The 21,124-nt window shown below is 45.4% G+C and overlaps 1 protein-coding gene across 1 annotated transcript in view; it reads right to left on the bottom strand.

Moving 5' to 3' along the window:
* The window catches only part of FRAS1 (Fraser extracellular matrix complex subunit 1), a 164,167-nt gene that overhangs the window by 3,071 nt on the left and 139,972 nt on the right, over window positions 1-21,124 (bottom strand). Inside the window, exons 48-71 of the mRNA XM_031607476.2 lie at window positions 20,869-21,009; window positions 20,162-20,389; window positions 19,761-19,874; window positions 18,400-18,550; window positions 17,189-17,348; window positions 16,540-16,702; window positions 14,877-15,123; window positions 13,977-14,321; window positions 13,557-13,717; window positions 13,026-13,173; window positions 11,878-12,083; window positions 11,240-11,396; window positions 10,307-10,507; window positions 8,749-8,936; window positions 8,288-8,563; window positions 7,115-7,347; window positions 6,782-6,942; window positions 5,776-5,990; window positions 3,839-3,989; window positions 3,055-3,162; window positions 1,836-1,995; window positions 1,437-1,553; window positions 893-1,059; window positions 343-548 (exon numbers count right to left, since the gene is read on the bottom strand). Coding sequence (XP_031463336.2) covers window positions 343-548; window positions 893-1,059; window positions 1,437-1,553; window positions 1,836-1,995; window positions 3,055-3,162; window positions 3,839-3,989; window positions 5,776-5,990; window positions 6,782-6,942; window positions 7,115-7,347; window positions 8,288-8,563; window positions 8,749-8,936; window positions 10,307-10,507; window positions 11,240-11,396; window positions 11,878-12,083; window positions 13,026-13,173; window positions 13,557-13,717; window positions 13,977-14,321; window positions 14,877-15,123; window positions 16,540-16,702; window positions 17,189-17,348; window positions 18,400-18,550; window positions 19,761-19,874; window positions 20,162-20,389; window positions 20,869-21,009 — 4,404 coding nt within the window. The remainder of the gene's footprint in view (window positions 1-342; window positions 549-892; window positions 1,060-1,436; window positions 1,554-1,835; window positions 1,996-3,054; window positions 3,163-3,838; window positions 3,990-5,775; window positions 5,991-6,781; window positions 6,943-7,114; window positions 7,348-8,287; window positions 8,564-8,748; window positions 8,937-10,306; window positions 10,508-11,239; window positions 11,397-11,877; window positions 12,084-13,025; window positions 13,174-13,556; window positions 13,718-13,976; window positions 14,322-14,876; window positions 15,124-16,539; window positions 16,703-17,188; window positions 17,349-18,399; window positions 18,551-19,760; window positions 19,875-20,161; window positions 20,390-20,868; window positions 21,010-21,124) is intronic.

Below are 21,124 nucleotides of genomic sequence, written 5' to 3' on the forward strand. Positions count from 1 at the left end.
GGCTTAAGACTGAGGAAGATTCGGTCTTGTCTTGCAGCTTGGACCTGTCTGTCTAGTACTACCAAAAAGCCACAGCATTTCACTTCTCATTCCTTTGTAGACAGAGCCTGTTTGCTCTAGGGAAAACAAATCTAAAGCAAAAGCAGAGGACAGCACTGCAAGCACATTATTTCTGTAAGAACCTCTTACAGTACTCCCTGATGTGCAGCTTCTCCCTGCAAGATGGAATGTCATTTAGTTCCCCATCTGTTAGGTAAGTAAGGGGCTAAGAGACCAGACTTATTCAGGCATGACAGCACCTAATGCTCCACATTATGGCTTTATCCACAGCAGAAAACTTACCAAGAGGAGAAATCTATGCTTCAGGTGTTTGTTGGGTTGAATACAGCCATACTGAGGCCCCTCATTATAGACAGTTCCTGTTGGGTCAAAGAAGGGCACGTAGCCATCCTTGCCGGTGCACAGGTAGACTTTCTCCAGCTGCAGTTTGTAAGCAGCATTTAGGTTTTGTTCAGGATTCCAGAGCACACGGCCATATAGGATTTGCCCTGAGGAGATTGAGAGGTTAAACTCTCCAAAGGACGTCAAGGAAGAGATAACAAAAAGTTCAACAAGAGAACCTCTGTTAGAGCCACACACCTCCCACTACAAGCAGCTGTGCTTTTGTACATGTCCATGTGCACAGAATACCCTGCCATGACAGAATACCCTGCCACGAGAACATTCGTGTCTTCTGGTCCTGACACTGCGGTGCTCTGACATGCTCAAAGTACCAGTTGTTGCTGTACAAGATGGCAAAGCCAAATCTGAGTTATACCTTCCTTTTTCAAAGAAACCGAAGTTCTGAAAACAGAAGCATGCAATACAAGAGGAACAAGAAAAGATATTCTACCTTTTGAAAAAGCCCCTTTGTAATCCATTTCTGCCAGAGACATTTCAGACTTGGTGGGATCCATCAGAAACACCTTCTCATTGTTACAGAGCTGAAACTCTGTGTTTAGGGAGTAGACAACAGGAACTGGGCGGTTTGTCTGCTGGAAGGCAATCGGGATCAAAAATCTGTATTGAGACAGAAAGGGAATGAGTGAAGTTTAGTTTAGATGCATCTGAAGTTACACGCTGGTGACACGAAGTTACATCTACTTTACCATTTTCCCATTCTACTTTCATAGCCCAGCAGTATTCAGCCTAAGCTTGCCTGTTGCCTCTCACCCTGCCCAGTTTTCAAGTAACAGTACTGTGCCCTGCACAACCAGCTAAAGCTTTCTGACAATTACACAGGCTTCTGCAGCCCCAACGCTGAAAACCACTCGGCTGAGAGCCCACAGGGGAGGTTATTGCCCTTTCCCTCCTGCTCTTGTAGCGCATCCGCTGCTTCCTGGGACCATGCAAATAACCCAAAACTGGATTCAGAGGTGAAAAGGGTGACTCCTTACCGCTCAGGAGCATGAGCTGTACAGGGCAGGGGCTTGTCTCCAGGCTCTATCCATGGCTGCGTAGGCTGCACAGTACAAGGAATTAAGAGGATTGTGTACTCTCCAGAGTAGTCCTTCCTGAGAACAGACAGGAGACACCATCATCATCAAACCAAACTCCAGGCCATTCCACCACCTGATGCGTTGCCTAACATCCACATTTTCCAAATTAGTGGAGCAAGGAGGGTTCATAATAGGACCTAACCCAAACCCTAGAAACACCCATTCAGCAGGTGCAGGAGGAACAAATTTGATTGACAGTGCTTAATTTGATCCTCGATGCAAGGAATATAGATTAAAGAAAAGACAGAAACAATAATAAAAAAAGATGGCCTGAAGAGCTGAGCCTGTGGTCCTCACCTGTTATAAGAGCTAGTTGCCCTCCAAAGCTGGTAGGGAGAATCGAAGGTCTGAGCACTCCACAGCAGCTGCAGGTCAAATTCGATCCCTCCCAGATGGTCTGGAGTCATTAAAGATGACTTCACATCTGGCAAGCTGTGGTGCTCCATTACAAAGAGCCCTGTGGTGAGGACAAGGAGATGACAATATGGCACTGGGAGATACCAATGCACACAGCAGCACAGGGGAAGAGAGACCCCAGGTCTCTCATTAGGAGCAACCTTAGAGCCTGCTCAGCACCTCAGCTATTGGTACTTCACACCCAAGTGCAGATTTTAGCTTCTGGTAAGTGCACTGGCTTGAGGTGGAGCCAAACTTGGCTATTTCTGCAGCCTGCTACTCCCAAATACCAGCAGCTTCCTGGCTGGCAGGGGATGCCCCTGTTCCTATGACTTGTCACTGTGCTGCTCCACTTTCTTGTTTTAGCCTGGAGAAAAGAAGGCTGTGGGGTGACCTCATTGCAGCCCTTCAGTACCTAAAGGGAGCCTATAATCAGTAGGGGAGTCAACTCTTCGAAGGGGTAGATAACAGAAGGACAAGTTGAAGGAGGAAAGATTTAGATTGGATGTCAGGGGGAAGTTCTTTTTTATGAGAGTGATGAGGTGCTGGAACAGGCTGCCCAGAGAGGTTGTGGATGCCCTGTCCCTGGAGGTGTTCAAGGCCAGATTGGATGGGGCCCTGGGCAGTCTGGTCTAGCATTAAATGTGGAGGTTGGTGGCCCTGCCTGTGGCATGGGGGTTGGAGATTCATGATCCTTGGGGTCCCTTCCAAGCCGGGCCATTCTGTGATAACTATGTGAGACAGCAGCAGAGGACATAGAGCTGCCCTGCCTTGGCAAGGACAAAAGAAAATGGAGAAGGCAGTCTCTATGTAAGACACCTGCTGCTAGATGAAGGCTTTTAATCTAATGGAAATAATTATATCCAAACCAATAAGGGCTTATGAGGGCCCTAGCTCAATCATTGACATTAGGTGTAAAGTTTGTAAAGTTAAAAGTGAAAAATGTGAAGTATTTCTAGGCTGAGAGGCTAGTAGAAAGAACAAATTGGCCCTTGGGCAGAAATACTCTTATTATGAACACTGGCCTTAGCCATAGCTTGTTTTACTACCTTTGCTTTCAGAACTCGGCTGCATTCTCATGGTGCTCTCCTTCTTCATCAGGACTAATATTCATTCTCACCTCTGAACTTGGCCTGGGTCTTGAACTCAATAACCAGTCGGCCATCCTCACGGATGTAGATCCTGATTATCTGCAGCCGGGCTGAGAGGACGCTGTCCGTCTGAATCCCTGTGTGGTACAGCAAGAACAAAGTCACTGTGGAGGACACGTGGCAGCAGTCCTCACGTGGTGACAGACAGCCCTAGTCAGCCCAGAAGCATCTGAGAGAGATCCAAAAAGGCACAGTTTGACTGAGATCATCCTCAGGTGAGTCAGCTGTACGCTTCCAGATATTGTGGGAAAGAAAAATAAATGAGCTGGGAATAGAACAGGCAAAGGACAAACCATAAATACACACAATGATGTTAGGTTTAGATGTCACCAGCAACAGGGGACAGGCACAGTATGGGACCCACCACTGGCAGCACTGCAGTTATGATGTGAAAAAGTCAACCTTGAGCGCTAGGAGGCTGAGGATCACAACTGCAGTTCCCACATGGAATTCAATGGAAAGCACTGGAGAAACCATGCCATATGTCACATGGGGAGCAACCTCTGCCTGGCTGCGGAGGCTCCAATGAATACCTAGCTCTCATCCTGCACCATCTCAGTGATGACTGTTCCCATTAACAGATGCTGGGAGAAATGACAACTCCCTTACTAAGCTTTCACAAATGCAAGCACAGCTGGACTGACACTGCACACTACCCAAACTTGGGACTGCAGCGACACTGCAGAAACTAAGAAAATGGAAAACTGAGAAGAAAACAATGCTCATATACACTCTCAAGTGCCTTGGACGTACCTGTCCTCCAGAGAACAGTGTCGTAGAAAAAGGAGAACTCCATCTCTGTGTGATGCTCAAGAGAAGCCCAACCTCTCGGTGCTGTCACGTAAATATAGGACACATACAGGGGGACGTGGACTGTTAAGAAGGACTGAGCAGAATCCCGTACCTGTCAATAGAACCCAAGCAGGTGATTATGCACTCTTCAAAGGAGAGACACTGGTCTGGACTTGCAGCACCCTCTTTGTTCACATTCTGCTCTGCAAATGGAGAAAAAAGCCACAATGTCTGCAACAAAAGACTCCTATTTAGTAGAAGTGAGATGAGACCAAGCACACTGGTGCAGTCAGGAGCAAATCTTCTTCCCTTCCTTTTAATATCTGAACTATTCACTACAGGAATAAAACATCTACATCCACATTACAGACTGCAGCCTAATGGGATGTGAGACACAGACGCACAAGGGATGGCGGCACAGAGCCCTGCGTGCCATGCACTTCTGTAGCTTCCTTGGTACTCCTGTGTTACACAAGCTCTGTGGTGCAGATGCGACCAGGCTGGCGAATGCTATTTTTCATATCATACAATAGAAGCATTTTTAAAAAACTTTATAAATCTGAGTGTTTTCCAGGCTGCCTACACTAACGGAATGACTAAGTTTGTAGACCCCTCTAATACATGGCTTTGAACATCTGCAACGAACATAAAATGAAAATGCCCACAGTGTTCCTGGGAAATCAGAGGCATGCAAGTTTTCTACTACAATGTAGGAATTTGCATTAAAATCAATAAATTAATTTGCAAAACATTTGTCACTAGATGATAATTTGAAAAATAATAAAGACTGATGTTATAATAATAATAATAATAAATAATAATAAAGAAGTATACAAGTAGAGAGCACTCCTCACGTACTAGAAAAACCCTACTATTAGGTCAGATATCCACACATGAACCTTCTTTGCAGGTTTGACCAAAGTGCCTTCATGTATTTTAAATGAGAGCAAGTGCTAAAACACACTGCTGTCATTAATGCACCTAACAAAGGGAGCTGTGCTCACAGCTTCACCTTGAAAAGAGTTTCCAACTCCACGAATTAAAATGAAGCAATTCTGCTTTCTCAGAACTGCCCTAAGAGCACTTGAAACAGCACAGGTATCTGGCTCCGTATACAGCATTTATGATCTGTGGGGCACAGCTGTGCTGCACGAGCCCTCAGAGAGTTCAGGGAGATATTCCAGACTGGTTGGTGCCAGTCTCCTCATACTATATTATATAGGTGCTCAGGTCAAGTGCTTCTCTAGATTTGTGTAAATAACTGGAGCTATAAAAGGGAAGTTAACAAAATATTCCAGACTAGCAGAAATTAAAATAGATTGTGTTGGCCACAATGTTCTGACTGGAAATTCAACTGAAGAATCTAATGCAGATGACACTCATCTGAGTGAGATGGACATTTATAATCTGTCCATGAGAGGGCAGTGCAACACATGTTTGTCGTGAAACCACTATTTTACAAGAGAACATTTCTGGCTTTTGATGTGACGGTAATTAATTAAGGAATTACTTCAAAATTTCTATGGCTTCTCTCCACTGAATATGGCCTCTGCTCTGTTCTTTGCTCTTTCACATGGGCGAAGAATATGGTAATAGTTGTAAAAGAATAGAATGCAGGTCTCAATGTTTTCTATTTCCAGGATATCCTTATGTTAGGAAAAAAAGCACTCTAGAGAGTAAAAGAATAAAACCTACGTTATCCCAATAAAAATAAATGAATTATGTGTATTTCACAAATACTGTTTTTCTCTTGGTAAAGGAGGAAAAAAATGTGCTTCAGCTGTACAGAGCAGAACAGCAGAAATACCAAGCAAGTATTCATGAACACACAGTGGAGGTCTGCCATAGAATGGACAAGGATCTGGATGACACGAAAAGTTCAGGATATGCCATCTTACCTGGAAGTCAGCAGTTACAGAGCCTCCGCAGACATCAATTAATTCAGTCATGTCGTAATAGGCATCAAAGGTCCATATGCAGCTCTTCAGATTGAGGTGCTTGTACAGCTGGATTGTCTTTGGCTCTCTCACTGTGGGGTCGAACTGGTAAGGGCGGTCATAACCAGGACCGAGAACAATGCTTTCGTATATCACTTCATCAAGGAATCCTGCCTCTGGGAGTAAGAGATACAAGGCCTTCAGACCTTAAAGAGTTTGAGCTGTGCACTGAAGCCCCACTCGCATTCTCAAGTCATGTCAGTGATTTTTAGTATATTGAGGACTTAATATCTCCTCTCCATCACCCTAGAGGTCAAACTGAACATACACGGATCTTCAAGGGTGAAAACGTTACAGGAATGCGCTAACAATCTTAAAAAGCAAGCTTATAAACCTATTAATTAAAGAGTGAAGTTAAATTTTAAGCTTAAAGATAGAACAGCTTGAGCATGAAATGAAGAGTGAAATGCAACAACCCTTTGCCCTCCATAGAGCAACAACCCTATGCCCTCACATTGCCCCGAATGTGAGACATAAACTGTGTATTCTTTCCAGCTCTGGCATTTCCCCTAGCAATGATCTTGCTCTTGCTGCTGCTTCTTGCCAGACTGCAGAGCTCAGTGACGCAGATTTCCTGTGGATTCCCCTCTATCCACACGGATATCACAGAACAGGTTTGAAAAGCAGAACATCAGCAACATGATGTGAACCTACAGCCTCTTCAAGCAGCAATGCTGCTTAGCCCTGTTATAGTTTAAACATTCCTGTGCAGTACCTCATTTTTAACAGAGCAACTCTGTTACAACAGAGCATCACTGCATTAGCACAGGAAGGTTATTTATTACAGGAATTATTATTTCCATAATATCAAATGAGCCCAAAGGAAGACAGAGCTTGCTGTGCATTACTGTTACTGGTTTCTCCGTACTCCCTTGTTGTGCAAATAAAAGCTGACTTTAAAGGTTACCTGAGATGCCTTTAAGGTCTCTGATGGTGACCAGGTTCGAGCAGACATGCTGGTGTCTGTAGATAGACTCAGAGAGCAGGAAATGCAGATTGTGTAGGGGCAGGGTGGAGATGAGGGGCAGCATACCATCCTGGTGCGGAATCTGAACTGAGATGTGGATCCTGAAACAAAGAGTGGATGAGAAGCAGAAAAAGCAGTGCTAGCAGGCATGGGAGCCCCATGCCACACATCAGTGCAGAGGAGACACGGTAAGCCTGGCAGCGGCAACTCTCAGGCGAGCTGTGTCACCCCAAAAGACCTGGCAAAGGACTGTGCTCTATTCCAGATTTATACCTGTTGGGATGCTCCTTGTGTTTGACATCCAGGTATTTCAGAGTGGCAACAAACGACTGTGCCTGGAAGCCTCGAGCCGTCCCAGCGACCACAGGAGTGTGACAGATGGCACTGTCTGTCCCTATAGTAACTGCGTTGCTCCTCAAGGGGGTGCCCACATGGCCAGCCTTGTCCACAGCCTTGGCCACACAGCGAATGTGGAACCGCCGGCTGAAATAAATGCTATCCAGCACCTGGAGGGAGCAAGGAGAGAGCAGTGTGCTCCTGGGTCAAATGCACCAGCACGGCGACATCTCTCCAAGTCACAATAACACTTTGTCCTGGAGTTTTGAAGCAGCACAGATGTGAGACAGACAACTGCATACAGGCAAAATAGTAGTATGTGCATGCCAGTGTCTGCCTCTCTAGTTGATGTTGCAGCTCTGAAAGGTGCCTGAATATGCTGGGTGCATTACAGATGCTTAAGTCTGCCCATACATGTGATGGAAAGGGAAGAGGGAAGAGGGAACCTGACCTGCAAAGGTCTACCTATGCCCTGCCTCCAGGGATTTGCTCAAATGTCTGAGTGTTCATAGCTGTTTCCTGTAGGCTCAGTGAAACAGTGCTAAATTTTCTGAAGCCAGAAGAAAAATGTTTCTCTAAAGAGGCCTTCATATTTCATACTAACTCACAAATCTGAGATTTTAATCTCTGTGTAACCAAAGCATACACCATTCATACCTGAGTATGCATCATCTAGAAACAGACCCAAATGCTTGAAAAGAGCTGAGACACCACAGTTGGGAGAACTCAGGAAAATCCCCAGAGGAAAACAGTAATTCTGCTTGTGGGGCAGGATATGAACAGTCCAGGGACAGAGAGGCCTGAGACCACACATGGAGCAAGGCAGCAAAATGAGTGCCTGGACTAACAGAGGCCAAACTAACAGAGTGATGCCTTTCCTTCGACTTGAGCAGGATGGGGAGAAAGCAGACAACCCTGCAGGCAAAAGCTGGTATTCCAGATCACATCAGAGCATTGCGCTCCCCGCTCAAGCACAACCATTTTTTCAAGTGCCAGACTTCACAGGTGCATGATCACATAACACACACATTGACAGTGCTATTCCAAGCCCTCTGCTGACTTACACCACATGCTTTTGTAGCTTGGCCACACCAGTATCTAGCCACACACCTTATGGTTGACGCTGGTGAATGGTGTGTTGTCAGTGATGGTTTCAAAAGGCGACCTGGCCCCATTCCCATCTGTGGGGGTTGCTACTTCCCAGCTGAACTGTATGGAAGACTGGTTGATCCCAGCCTCGCTGCAGCGCTCCTTCATGACCATGAATGTGGGGAAGTGAGGGTCACAGGGAGTGACACAGATGAGTGGATAGCCTGGAGAAGGGGATTTCTTAGCACCGTTCTTCGTCGCTTCTTCCACACGGTCATAATCAGCCAGGGAGACAACCTGTATAGATGCAAGATAGGAGCATACGCCTGGGTCTGACGGGAGTAGCACGACAGGCAATCCTTCCCACTCACTCAGCCTGTTCCATCATTGCAGCTCTTAATGTTTTTTTCAGAAACTGCACAAGAGTTCTGAGTCTGTACTTGAAGCATACTAAATCACATTCATTGCAATGGGCAACTCACCACAGGAGGTGCTGGCAGAATCAGGCTGCCTGATGCCTCCTGATCCAAAATAGTCACTGTTGCAGTGCTGGTATCTCCGAGAACAGCTTCCACTGGGTCATCTGGACCCAGCACCAGAGAAAAGGACTCGTGCCATTCCCGGTCTTCATTGGACATAATCTCCACCTTAAACATGATGTGGTCCACACCTGTGAGAGTAAATGCAAGAGAAACAGAATTCATCACTGGAAATTGCTCTGAAGCTCTCATAAAAAAAAGCAGAACTCATCTATGCCGTGGCCACTGAAATACACTGATAAAATACATGCTATAAATTTTATTTCCACTTATTACTACTAATAATTTAGCCTTTTCCACACAGGAGTTTATACATAAAACTTTAACTATGACAACTGATCTGATTGATCAAGTGATAAATATACTAGCAGATGCCATCTGAAGATTAATAATGCCTGTCTTATATTAGCTGTCTGTAGTAAAAGTCTATGATCCGAAGAATATCCCACCTCTGCAGTGAGCATCTCTACTCTCTCTAATACCAGCAGGCAGAACTGTTTTGTGACAGCTTTTGCCTTAGCAACACGGTCTATTCTCTTAGTGAAAGATCTCTGCTGAATCTCCAAGGACTGCTCTGCCAGATACCCAGTGCTTCTAGTACAGAGGACTGTTCTGAGGGCTCTTCATCCAACAGATCAGCCTGTTTGCATCACAAAACTATAGCTGTAGCAGCACATAGGACTGCAGCCTGGGAGAATCACACTTTTAAAAATAAGTTCTCATGTAGTATATTTGAAATACATTACAAAAAAAAAAAAGCCAAAAAAAACCCATCACCACCACAAAAAAAAACAAAAACAAAAACAGAAAAATAACCCCAGAAAACCACAAACAAAACAAATCAAGTGATAGAATGTATACAAGAGAAAACAAAGCAAGATTTGAGATGGTTCCCATCTTTTCATGTACTGTTAATTCCAGCAAGCAGAAATCTCAATCATCTTTCTGTCTCCTTAATTATCTATTGCCTGCTCAGTAAAGAGCTCTCTACCTCTAGGATTTCATTCCCTCTTTGTCACTGCTCTCCTGATTGGATAGCAGCTGAGCACTCCGCATTTTGAGCAGAGAGCACTGGTGCTCAGAGAAAAACCTCTACTTTGAGGTGTTTGACCTGAGAATGATTAAGACAGCAAGGGGAGTGGGGAAATCACAGAACACTAAGGTTGGAAAAGAATGATGTTACATTTGTTGTCAGTAAAGGGGAAAAGTTTTACACCCCACTTGTAGCACTGAAGAACTGTCTTTTCTCCCACAAATACTGTGAAGAACCCAAGAACCAATTCCAAACCAAATCTAAACCCCTAAATCTAAAGGTATATTATTCTTACAGTTCATGCAGTTTACTTCAGTAGGAGCAGTTAAACTGGTGCTGTGTTGCAAGTCTAATACAAAAAGTCTCTTTGTCCAAATCTAATGTTTCTCTTCAGTGCTCCTTCCCAATACACACTAAATGTCTCTGGTGACACCACCAGCTCCGACCTCCCCTCCAAGAACTCTTTACCTGGGCTGAATTTGAGCACTCGACTCTTGGGGTAGTAATCCACTCCAGCCTGAGCTGAGCCATCACGAGTGCTACAGCGCACTTTTGAGGTCCTGTTCTGATCCCCTCTCCGGACAACTTTGATATTTAAAGCAGTGATGCCCTCTGGTCCAGGTGGCTCCCGTACTTGGTATGCAGCTTCTTCAAACTCAATAGTGGGTGCTATAAAGAAACAGCAGTAAAGAAAAAAACCCCACATCTGCGCAGCAGCTGTTTACAAATGAACTAAATGTACTCAGCAACAGGACTGAGCCAAGCCCAGCTCCTTTTAGACTGTATCTACATGTCTTCAGAGCAGGGGGCTCCTCAAAGCAGGGGCCAAAGCTGCAGCTGTAAGGGTTGGATGTGAACTAGGGCAAGGAGTAGGGTAAAGCTCCATTCCTATGCTTTGGGCTTCAGAGGATGGCACGCAAATCTTACGCCCCTGACTTCCATGGAACCATATGTACTCATCAATCCATTCCATGCAGTGGCACTATAGCCTCCATTCCACATCACCCCTGGCGGCCCCCTTCTTTCCTCGTGGATCTCTCCAGGCTGAGACACTGGAAAAAAGGCAGCATCTCCCAGGAGAAGCACAGCTGTGGTCTATGCAATTGCAGGGGCTTGGGACAAACTGAATCACATTGGGTGTTATTTGATCTCTCCCATACGATTAGAACAGTGCACAAAGCCCCCACACAAGTGACCACGTGACGGTCCAGCGTACAAGTCTGTAGTTCTCCAGCAGACAAACTGGTATTTCCATAAGAAATAACAGAATAGATCTGCTGGAACCATGTGATTGAAGGTGTTCATCTAATTAGAGAATGAGTTCGATGTGACTGTGTTGATAGCCTTGGAACAGTACCCTACACTACAGCTCCCACAACCTTGCTGAGCCTACTCTCTTACCGTCTTCATCATTGGTGATGGTCACAGTTGCCATGTCTGTCTTCCCAACCCTAGCTCCACTCCAATGGTTTCCAAGCGGACTACCAAGATAGACATGGAACTGCTCCTCTGGTTCAAAGGCAGAGTCATCACTGATATAAACACTGCAGTTTTTCACCTAAAGCCAAGTGAAGAGGAGATAACAGAAGACATAATACATTCCCTGAAGCCACTAGAAGATTACCCTGTTTCCTCACTGTCTGGATTTAATGTCTGAGTACTGTCAGTCTGAGTACTGTCAGAAGAGGCACCCTTCTATTTTTAAGGCTACTCTGTGTGGAGAAACACAATTACATGACAAGACAGAGTACAGAAAACATCCACTTCCACAAATCCATCCTTGTTTGCTACAACAATCCTGAGTCTGATTGACAGAGGATTTGCATTTCACATCTTAACCAGCTTTGTTATGAAACAAAGACCTTCATTCAGAGACAAGTCATATTTCCAGAACCAGAAGGATTTATGACCATAAGCATCTACAAAACCAGTTCTGACAGCCACTATCAGCTCCTTCTAACAATGCAGAGCCAAGGATGAGATCTGCACTACTCCTCTCAGTCATTCTTCACTCTCCCTGTAAGCTAGGTTCAGCTCACCTTCTCCCCTTTCAAGAAAGTGATGCGGGACTCGTCTGCATTTCTCCTCTCTGCAAAGTCCTCCATGACCTCTGCTGTATGGCTCTGGGTGTAGCACCTCACAGAGGACTCATAGCTCAGGTCGCCAGTGCGGAAGATGGGGATGTGTAGTGCACCCTCCTTTTCCCTCACTGTGAACACATCCTTGGTGAACTGCATGCTTGGTACTGCACAAAGAGGAAAAAAAAAAAAAAAATAAAATTCAGGCAATGCTGAAATCCCAGACTGATGAATGAGATCCACAGTGCCGGGAAGTGATCAAGGCATATACACCCTTGGAGAATTGCTGCACAGTCTGACAGACAAAGAACGAAATGGCAGCTTTATTATGTCTCAGTAAAGGATTTAATTTCAAATTAACAAGTGATTATGACTGCTATCTGCCTTCCTAAGAGCACAGGGCTGGCTGACCCCACAGCACTTCAGCAAAAAGATACCCCTATTCATTGCCTTTAAATCACTTATTTCAGTGGCTCCTGATACCTGCTCCTTCTCTAACACTGTGGTGCTTTTCCAATGTGCTGAAGAGCAAGACAGGTCTGGCAGTGCAGGGATTGTGTTTGTGGGCATGTCAAAAAGGGATTACATGAGGACTCAGTATTGAAATACGTGCTAGGTCTCAAAGCATTATCCTACTGTCTGTAGACAGATAGAGAAGATTTAGCTATAGCAGCATAAAGGACTACTACAAAGTTAGATTATACAGTGTGTGCTGTTCTTAAAGAAGCAAACATGAGAGAGGAACAAAAATAGGAGATGAGAGGAGAGGAATGAAGAGAAACAACGGAATCAGGAGATGAAACATCCTCACATCGTTAAGAGAGACTTCAGTCCATAGAAAGCATGAATGAGGATGGAGCTCTGTGCAGAGGAGCGTGGCTGAAAGTGAGTGAATGCTACTGCAGAATTCATGTTCTGCACTTCTGAAGTCTCCAAGCTCATGTGGACAGTGATGCATGGACAGATACAGGGCATCCAAATGGAACGAGAGGATCCCAGGAAAACAGGTTAAATCAGACCTAGGAGTAACCTCACTTAAACTAGCTTCTTGCTGCATGCAAGTGTTAAGAGGTGAGGCGGACCAGACAGAACTGCAGTAGACAACTTACCATCTTGGATGATGTCATTAATGGCCACAATTGCTTGGAAGGGCTTTATCAGCTCAGCTCCATGGGGTGAGCTGAGATAAACAACAAATGTCTCCAGCCCTTCTATCACTGGGTACTGAGCATCATCCAGGATTGTCAGAGTGCAGAACTAGAAGGAAAGCAGAAGTCCCACCTTCAAAAATGTGAAACTGTCATCCTTTCTGGCATTTGTTTTTGGCTGTCTAAAGCTGAAATTATGTCACGTCTCTTCTAACATTGCTAATCAATAGCAACAATGTTCTAGATAAACTGGGAATATCAGTTCAGAGAAAAGGGAAGAGACCTTTATCCGAGGAGAGGCGGTCTGACTATCTTTTCTAGCTGGAGTGCTAATCTGATGGGAATCTGCATAGCAGTTTCATTTACAATTCTCACGTGGCCTCCAGAGGATTTTCAAAGTGGTGAAATGGCAAATACAGAGCGTGTACATACATGAGAGAAGAAGCATCCTCAGACAGAGCACGCTCATCAGGAGACTAAGTGGTTCCTCACCTCTTCTGTCTTGCCTGGCCTGAACTCTATTTTTCTGGAGCTGGGGACATAATCAACTCCTGGACTGGCAGATGGAGGGTCTGATGTCCGAGTGGCACACCACACTGAGGTGGGGGTTGAAAGATCAGGTCCGTGACGCAGGACTGGAATTTCAATGTTTCCTGCATCGTGAGAGACAATCAAGATCAGAAAACAGGCTCATACAACAAAAAACATTCCTCAATCTTCAGCGGGCGCTTTTTCCATCATTGCTGCCCCTCATGGAACACAGGCTGTCACAGAGAACAACTCTCAGCCCTCCCCACTCAGGGCAGGAAGGAAATATTATAATCTTTCACAGATGTTATATTATGCTGCTGCTGTGCTGCAAATCACACTTTCTGATATCTCATCCTAGTGAAAGCTCCTAACACTCTTCACCTGCAGCCTCGCTGACAGTGAACGTGGCATTCCCCAGGAACACTGTTGAGGCATCATTGGGACCACCGATGAAGACGCTGGCTGAAGCCCGGCTGCCAATGCATGCGTTTTCCGAAGCATCAGCCAATACTATCTCAAACTCCTCTTCTTCTTCATATTCACTGTCATCGATCAGCATAACATCACATGTCGACATGGTAACACCTGGTCCAAAAACTATGCGGCTGTCATCTGTCATCCCTCGGGACTTGAAGTCGGAGCCAGACTCCAGCATATAAAGGCTGCTTCCCTTGGCTGATTTGGGGACGGTGTAGCAGACAGCAGACACAGTGCTGCCAGCATCTCCTAAAATGCAACAGAAAAAAATGTAACTTTATGGAAATACTCTATTTGGTAAAGGAAATCAGATGTTGACTTAAATATTAAAGTGGCATTTGCTACAGAAAGTGGGAAGAACACCAGCCCTGTGCCTAAAATTGCACCAAAGCTGCCTGAGGCCTCACTTCCAGGCACACTCCAAATCTGACTCTTGGTTACTACGAAGATGGCACTTTGGCACTTGCCTATGAAAGAACGTAGGGCACAGTGATAGGGTCCATACAAAACATGGTATCTAGATCACAGAGAAGCAGTAAATAAATACAAAGGTCCGCTCATGCTGAGAGGAAAGATGATTCAAGAGCAGGGAGCTTTAACTTGTTTGGTGAATCTTAAAAGCAGAGCTGGGGAATAAAAAAAATTAAGCCACCTCTCATGTGTTGTTTCTTGCCTTCTGAGTTGTACCACAAAGCTACCTCACAGCCTGTCCACAGGTGCCTCATGTCTCCCTGTCCCCTCTTGGCTATCATCTCCAGGGCTCCTCATCCACCTTCTGGCGGGGTGGGTTCAGATTCAACCCACCTTTCCTTTCAACAGGCGCAGAGAGAAACCCAGCGCTCTCGCTGACGTGGTACGTCTTCCTGTCGAACTGCAGCATGGGCTCATCCTCAGTGTCTGTGATGGTGACTGTGGCCTGGGTGATGTTCCCCAGCAGAGCATAGGCTGGCATGCTGAGCTCCACAGTGAAGCTCTCGGTGCTCTCAAAGACGTCGTCATCATTAATGACTATGGTGCAGGCCTTGGTGTCTTCCCGCTCCTCAAACTGCACCTGGAAGGCAGCAAGTGGTCTGCAGGAGACTGAAAATTTCCTGCCCCTTCTGCCTTACCCTTTCCTCAGGTACACACCCTGCGCATGCAGCACTACACACCAACCTTAGCCAACGGTAAATGACTAGGAGAGGTCAAAGGCAGCAGCAAATGCAGTGTGTAGGCAAGCCCTGAGGCCTTCTGCTCTCAGTCATGCTTTTGGACTTTTGCATGACTCTAAGTGACATTCCTATCCAGGCAAGCACACTATCTTTCAAAAAGGAAATAGTCCCCTTAATGTTTTTATCAGTTCTACTGGGAATCTTAAAATCACAGGGACTATAAACTTCACAAGCCACAGAGGTCCCGTGAATGAGCACGTTGTGAACTTCACTCTTGGCCACAAAAGTTCCTTAAACTGAAAAAGTATTGCTGAAATATGCTCAAAGTTATGGCAACACTTCTATCAGATTAGCAACAGCTGTAAAACCCAGGAATTTACACAGTGCAGGACAAGAGAGAAAGAGTTAATCAGGAGGAAAAGTGGGTTTTCTGAAAGTTTCCAAGGAGCCTCCGGGTAAAAAGATGTGACTATAAATTCCCAGTGCTTTGCTGAGGATGATTAATGCAGTCCTTAACTGCATAAAGAAAATAAAGTGAAAGGATGGAGGTAACAATCCCATGCACAGCACTGAGAAGACAGTGGAATTCTTCACAAAATCTTGGTGTCTCTGTTTTAAGGATTGTGGAGAAAGAAATGGCTGGAGTCAGAGAAAAGTCCTAACAACTATATATACAACTACTGTGCAGCCAAATCTTCAGGAGTTTCAGCTCCTGGAGATAAAGGCAAAAAGAGAGCTGCCTAAGCAGAAAACACACAGCACTGCACTATGTTTCCACCTGGAGGAACAGGAAAAAACACAAAACATGAATGGGAAGCTCAGGCCCAACAGCTACAATGACCAATTGTAGGAACAATGTAACAAGAGTATTCTTCCAACTCAAATGCTTTTCTAGAAGAAGTATTATAGACGCTACTGTGTTTAAATGCAGACTGATGATTTAGCTGACAGCTGCATCACTTTTCAGCCGTCCAAGAAGCACAGAAATGATTCAATTCACATCATGCTTCAACTTCAAAGTGCTGGGCCCTGCTTCTCCATCCTTCTCACCCTCTCTACGCATCAATCACACAACACAAGGAAGCTGTCAGGGTAAAAAAAAAAAAAAATCATAACAGCAATATCCAGGCATTCCATACTGGGGAACAGGAGAAAACATAACCCAATTTACAAGCTTAGCCATAATGATTAGAAGCAAGCTGCTGCTCTCCACCAGTTTCCCAGTGTGCCCTGCCTTCACTGTCACTCCAGTGACAGTACGTACAGACAGAGTGTTGAGTTGGTTCTTCCCTCCTCTGCCCCCATCCCCAGCCTACCTGCCCTGCGTACTCCACATAGTCCTGCTCTCCAGACTGTGAACCAGAGCTGGAAGTGGCTGTTCCCTGCTCCGTGCGGCACAAGACAATGGCATACTGGTTGAGGTTACCAATCCGCCGCACGGTGATGCTCACAGAGCCAGCACTCTCACTGACGTTGTAGCTGGAAATTGAGCAGAGACAAATAACAGACACTACTTAACGCACAAGCTGAAGGCACTGGCATCCTACAGGAACACGGGCAAGATGCTCAGGCTGGAGAGCAAACTATGTGTTTATACTGACACCAACAAACTCAAGCTGACTGTTGTCTGCACAGAAAATCCACAGGATGCAAACAACCAGGGACTTGGACAGATGTCAGCTATTCAGCAATCCTGCTCCAGGGTGTAACCCAGCACCAGCAGGCCCCTCTGCTCACTCAACCAACATGTGGTTGGCTCTCCCAACACACCTACAAATCAGCAGCATGACTGCTGTGTGTGGTGCAATAGCAAGTCCTCAGTCCTGACCAGGCATCAGGAAACAGGCATATTTGATGGTAACTGCCCCAGAATTCTATTCTCATGTTGTGGGCCCATCACATATTAGAGTTCTGCCTGCCCCACCGAATCTGTCAGCAGAATGCTGTAAGCCCCATGCCCTTTACCTGCTGTATGTAAAGCTGAGGAGAGACCACTGGATGTGGAAGATGTTGCCACGGACCACATTGGGTTTGCTGTCCTTCACGAGGAACTGAAAACTGTCTGTAGTCTCCTGAACCTTCTCCTCATGCAACACATACCGAATGAGGCCCTGGTTCACATCCTCTGTGGGAGGAGACATCCAATGAGCCCATGCAGAACATGAGCACTTTATAAGTGAGCAGCACAGATGTGCAGCCACACAGCCACAGCATCAGGATCTCCACAGGCCATTTATGCTGCTACGTGCTAACTTCCACATCCTATCTGTAGCAAAAGCCAGCCTAAAAGAGACAACAAGTCATCTCCTTGTCTAGTCTTTATTTGCAATATTTAAAAATAAGGTAAATTTAAAGCAGTTTTGATGAAATGCACGGAATATGAATTTGCTTGTGCAGCAGGTTTCAGCTCTTTTCCATAAGCTGGAATGTCCTAGCAGGGCTTCTCACTGCTGAGATGGTTCCAGCTCTAAAATAACATAGGTCTTTTCCTCTTTTTTTCCCTTTTTATTTTTCCCCTTTTTTTTCCCTGAGCACACAGGACACCAGGCTTGGTTGGCTGATGACAAAGAACTGCTGACTGCATTTGTACAGGACCTTGTGCAGCACGGCGCAAGGCTCTGCAAACTGCAGTACCAGAAATGCTAAAGGCTGTGCTGCCTGTTCACACTCATCCTGCCTGGGGGAGGGTGGAGGGAGCAATGAGAAAGAGCACAGTGAGTAGGAAGCAGAGTTACTCTCTCACCTCTTGTTGCTAATGGAGGACCCACCGTCCCGGAAGAGTGAACTTTTTACATGCTGTTGACTTTGCACTGCTGGATAAACATCTCCTTGACCTTAGGATCACATGCAAAATCTACAACCTATTATGTCCCAAACCAAGCCTCTAGCTCTAACCTGGAGAAGGAGGGCATATTACAGGACACAGGATGGCAAAAATTACAGGATTTCTGCAATCAACAAGATTAAGTTCACTTCTTATTTTTGGACAAAATTTGGAGACTTCAAAAGAGAGCACCACTCTCCTGATCAGGTAGTGAGTCTACCCTCTAGTCAGTAATATGATTTTACTCCTCGTCTTCGTCCCTCCCACCATTTCTTCCCCCATATATAGGCTATTTTGACAAATTGAAGCAGCTGAAGGAAGAAAGCAACAACACATAGCCCATCTTCCATACCTTGAGAAAACGTGGTCACAACTGTTCCTGGTTTCAGCTTGTTCTCCACATAACCATTCCTGGGACCATTTGTTATCTCATAGATCAGCTGTTTGTCATCTGTGTCGGGATCCGTGGTCAGTAATTCCTTCTTAGTGATTAGATTGGTTGCCTGGATTAAAGCCAAACCAATGGAGTTAAACTGTGAAGATCAAGCAGTGCAAGTCTTTTTAACCAGTCATCCAAAAAGATCTACCATCCTGCAGTTCTCCATGAGGGACGTTTAAAAGCATAGAACAGAGTGGCCTCGGACACACAGAGGCTGAGGAGTCCTTAGCTACACCCCACATGAAGTTTGACAGCATAGGAAGGACTCAAATTCTGCCTCAGATCTGGCTTAATAATAATAATTAAAAAACATCTGGTTCAAAGAAAAGCAAATTCAAAGCACACTGCCAAGCCCTAGTTGAGGCTAAAAGCTATGACAAGTCTTCCAGTTTCAACTGGAAACCATCACTCCATGGACTCAATGATGCTGAGGTGAGCCCTGACCTCGACAAAAGCATTTGCAAACAGTCTCGATTTTAACGTTGCACTCAGGACAGTTCATGCTGCGTTAGTCAGCTTACAGTAACCCACTTTCAAATGACTTCGAAGATATGTCCCTCAGTTCCACCACATTTTGCTCTCTCTTTAAAAAGAAAACACCTTTAAAAGCAGGAGAAAATAAGAGAGAGAATTCAACTGCTTGAGACCATAGGATTGCTTTTACTGAAGTCAGGAATTTGAGCTGAGAAAGCCATTTCTTAATGCAGTTTCCTAATGCAGTGCCTTCGAACTCTTTTTCATAGGAAGAATTGAAGTTTTCAGTTAACAGTGAGTCCTCAAAAATGAGCACAAGATAACATTCCCTGTGGTTTTGCTTAGACTTCAGTAAAACAAAGGCATGCCACAGCAAGAAATTCCTGTATCTTGAAAGCCATACATCTTCAGTGCAGCTGTTGCAGCACATAATCACAGATTCCTTGCCATCAGCAAAACTGAAGATACACTGCCCTGGGGAGAAGAGACAAGGGCCAGGACATCTCTGCCTGGTAAGGTGGGCAGGAGCTGTACTGAGCCAAACAAACAGCCTGTACAAAAGCCTACTGATGTAAGGGAAGGAAGTAATTTTGTGCTCTGGAGCCACGTTGTCTGGATTAGCCAACGGAGCTGCAGTGCAGGCATCCCTGCACATCTCTGTCTTTTCCAAGAACACAGAGGGGCTCTTGCAGTCTATCACAACAACAAAAATGCCAAAGGATCACAATGTTCTCCTGTGAAGTTCCGTCTTCTGAAACAACTTGAGAAACAATCTAATCCAAACCCAGACAACCAGTTACCTTGCCATCCACATACTCCAGCCATTGCAAACCCTGGTTGGTGACCACCCTGGGTGTCCCATCATCCACAGGGAGAATGTCCATTCTGAAGCGCTGTGGTGCTGCTGTCATAACCTGACAAAGTTTCAGAGAGACAGCTGTTACTTTGGGAGCCAGAGCCCTGGCCACCATATTTTCAGCCTAGCTTCCTTTCTGCCTCATTAGGATCAAGATCCCAGAGCAAATCTGCATTCACAAATCTTGCCGTTACAGCACTGAACAAGCATAAAGCATCACATAACCAAGAATGTTCAGCCTTTATCTTCTGTGGAGTAGCGGCAGCCAAATCTGCCTCCTCTGAGAGGAGGTAGCTTTCTATCAGCTACTTCTGTGGTCTCTCTCACCTCCCTTTGTCCCTTTACCTTTTTCTCCCCGTCTTCCATAATGAAGAAGGGATTGGTCCCATCAGACACAGTGAAAGCAAAGCGATCCTTCAGCGAGTTGCTTCCATCGTGACTGTAGCTGATGCGGTTCTGGTAAATGTCATCCATTGTGAAGGTGGTGGTTTGGTGGTAATGCTGCCCATTGCTGGTGCGTTCAATCAGGCCGTGTCGAGGGGGCTGCACAACTGTGAATGTAATTGCCTCAGCCTGCACGAAGGAGACAGGGTGATAAAGCTGATGACCCTGAATTGATTCACCCTGAGCTCTGCCTGACCTCATCTCTCCCCCAAAGCCAGATCCAGAAGGAGCAGGAGGAAATGCCATTTTCATCTGTCCCAAGCATAAACTTGGTATCAAGATCTAAGCTCAGGTCAAATCCACCATGTTTGGAGAGGGACAAGGGTTAGCTCTGATGATAACTTCTAAACATTTTGCATGCAGGTTTGCTGTATGTGTCTCAGAGATATCCCAGATGAAGCACATATTTCTCAAGCCATGGCTTTGCCTTGTTCAGTCATTCATCTATTTATATACAAACTGGGCCTCCCACAAGCTCCTTGTTTGATGTTATCAGACGGGGTATGAGCAGGGAGGGATGACACTCACTGTAATCTCTCTCTTTGAACACGAGCCCACTTCTCTGATAGCCTGCATGTGCAGCAGAGCAGGGGAGGGAGGAGCCTTACCTTTGTGTCAGCATCTGTTGCTTTAAGCTCAAACTCTGTGATGGTTTTTCTCACACCTTCCTGAACTCTCATCCCAAGGCTTTGCACTACAGGTAAGGAATCATCCACAGGGTTTATGGTGATGTCAAACGTCTGGCTGACCTGGAACAAGAGGAAAAGTCTCTCTTGATGAATTCAGTTCAACAAGAGCACAACTCCATTCAAACAGTAACACTGTAAGGAAACCACAATGACCCACTGAGTTTGGGTCACTTCC

Source organism: Phasianus colchicus, chromosome 4, assembly GCF_987193195.1.
Source record: "Phasianus colchicus chromosome 4, bPhaCol1.hap1.1, whole genome shotgun sequence".
NCBI lineage: Eukaryota > Metazoa > Chordata > Aves > Galliformes > Phasianidae > Phasianus > Phasianus colchicus.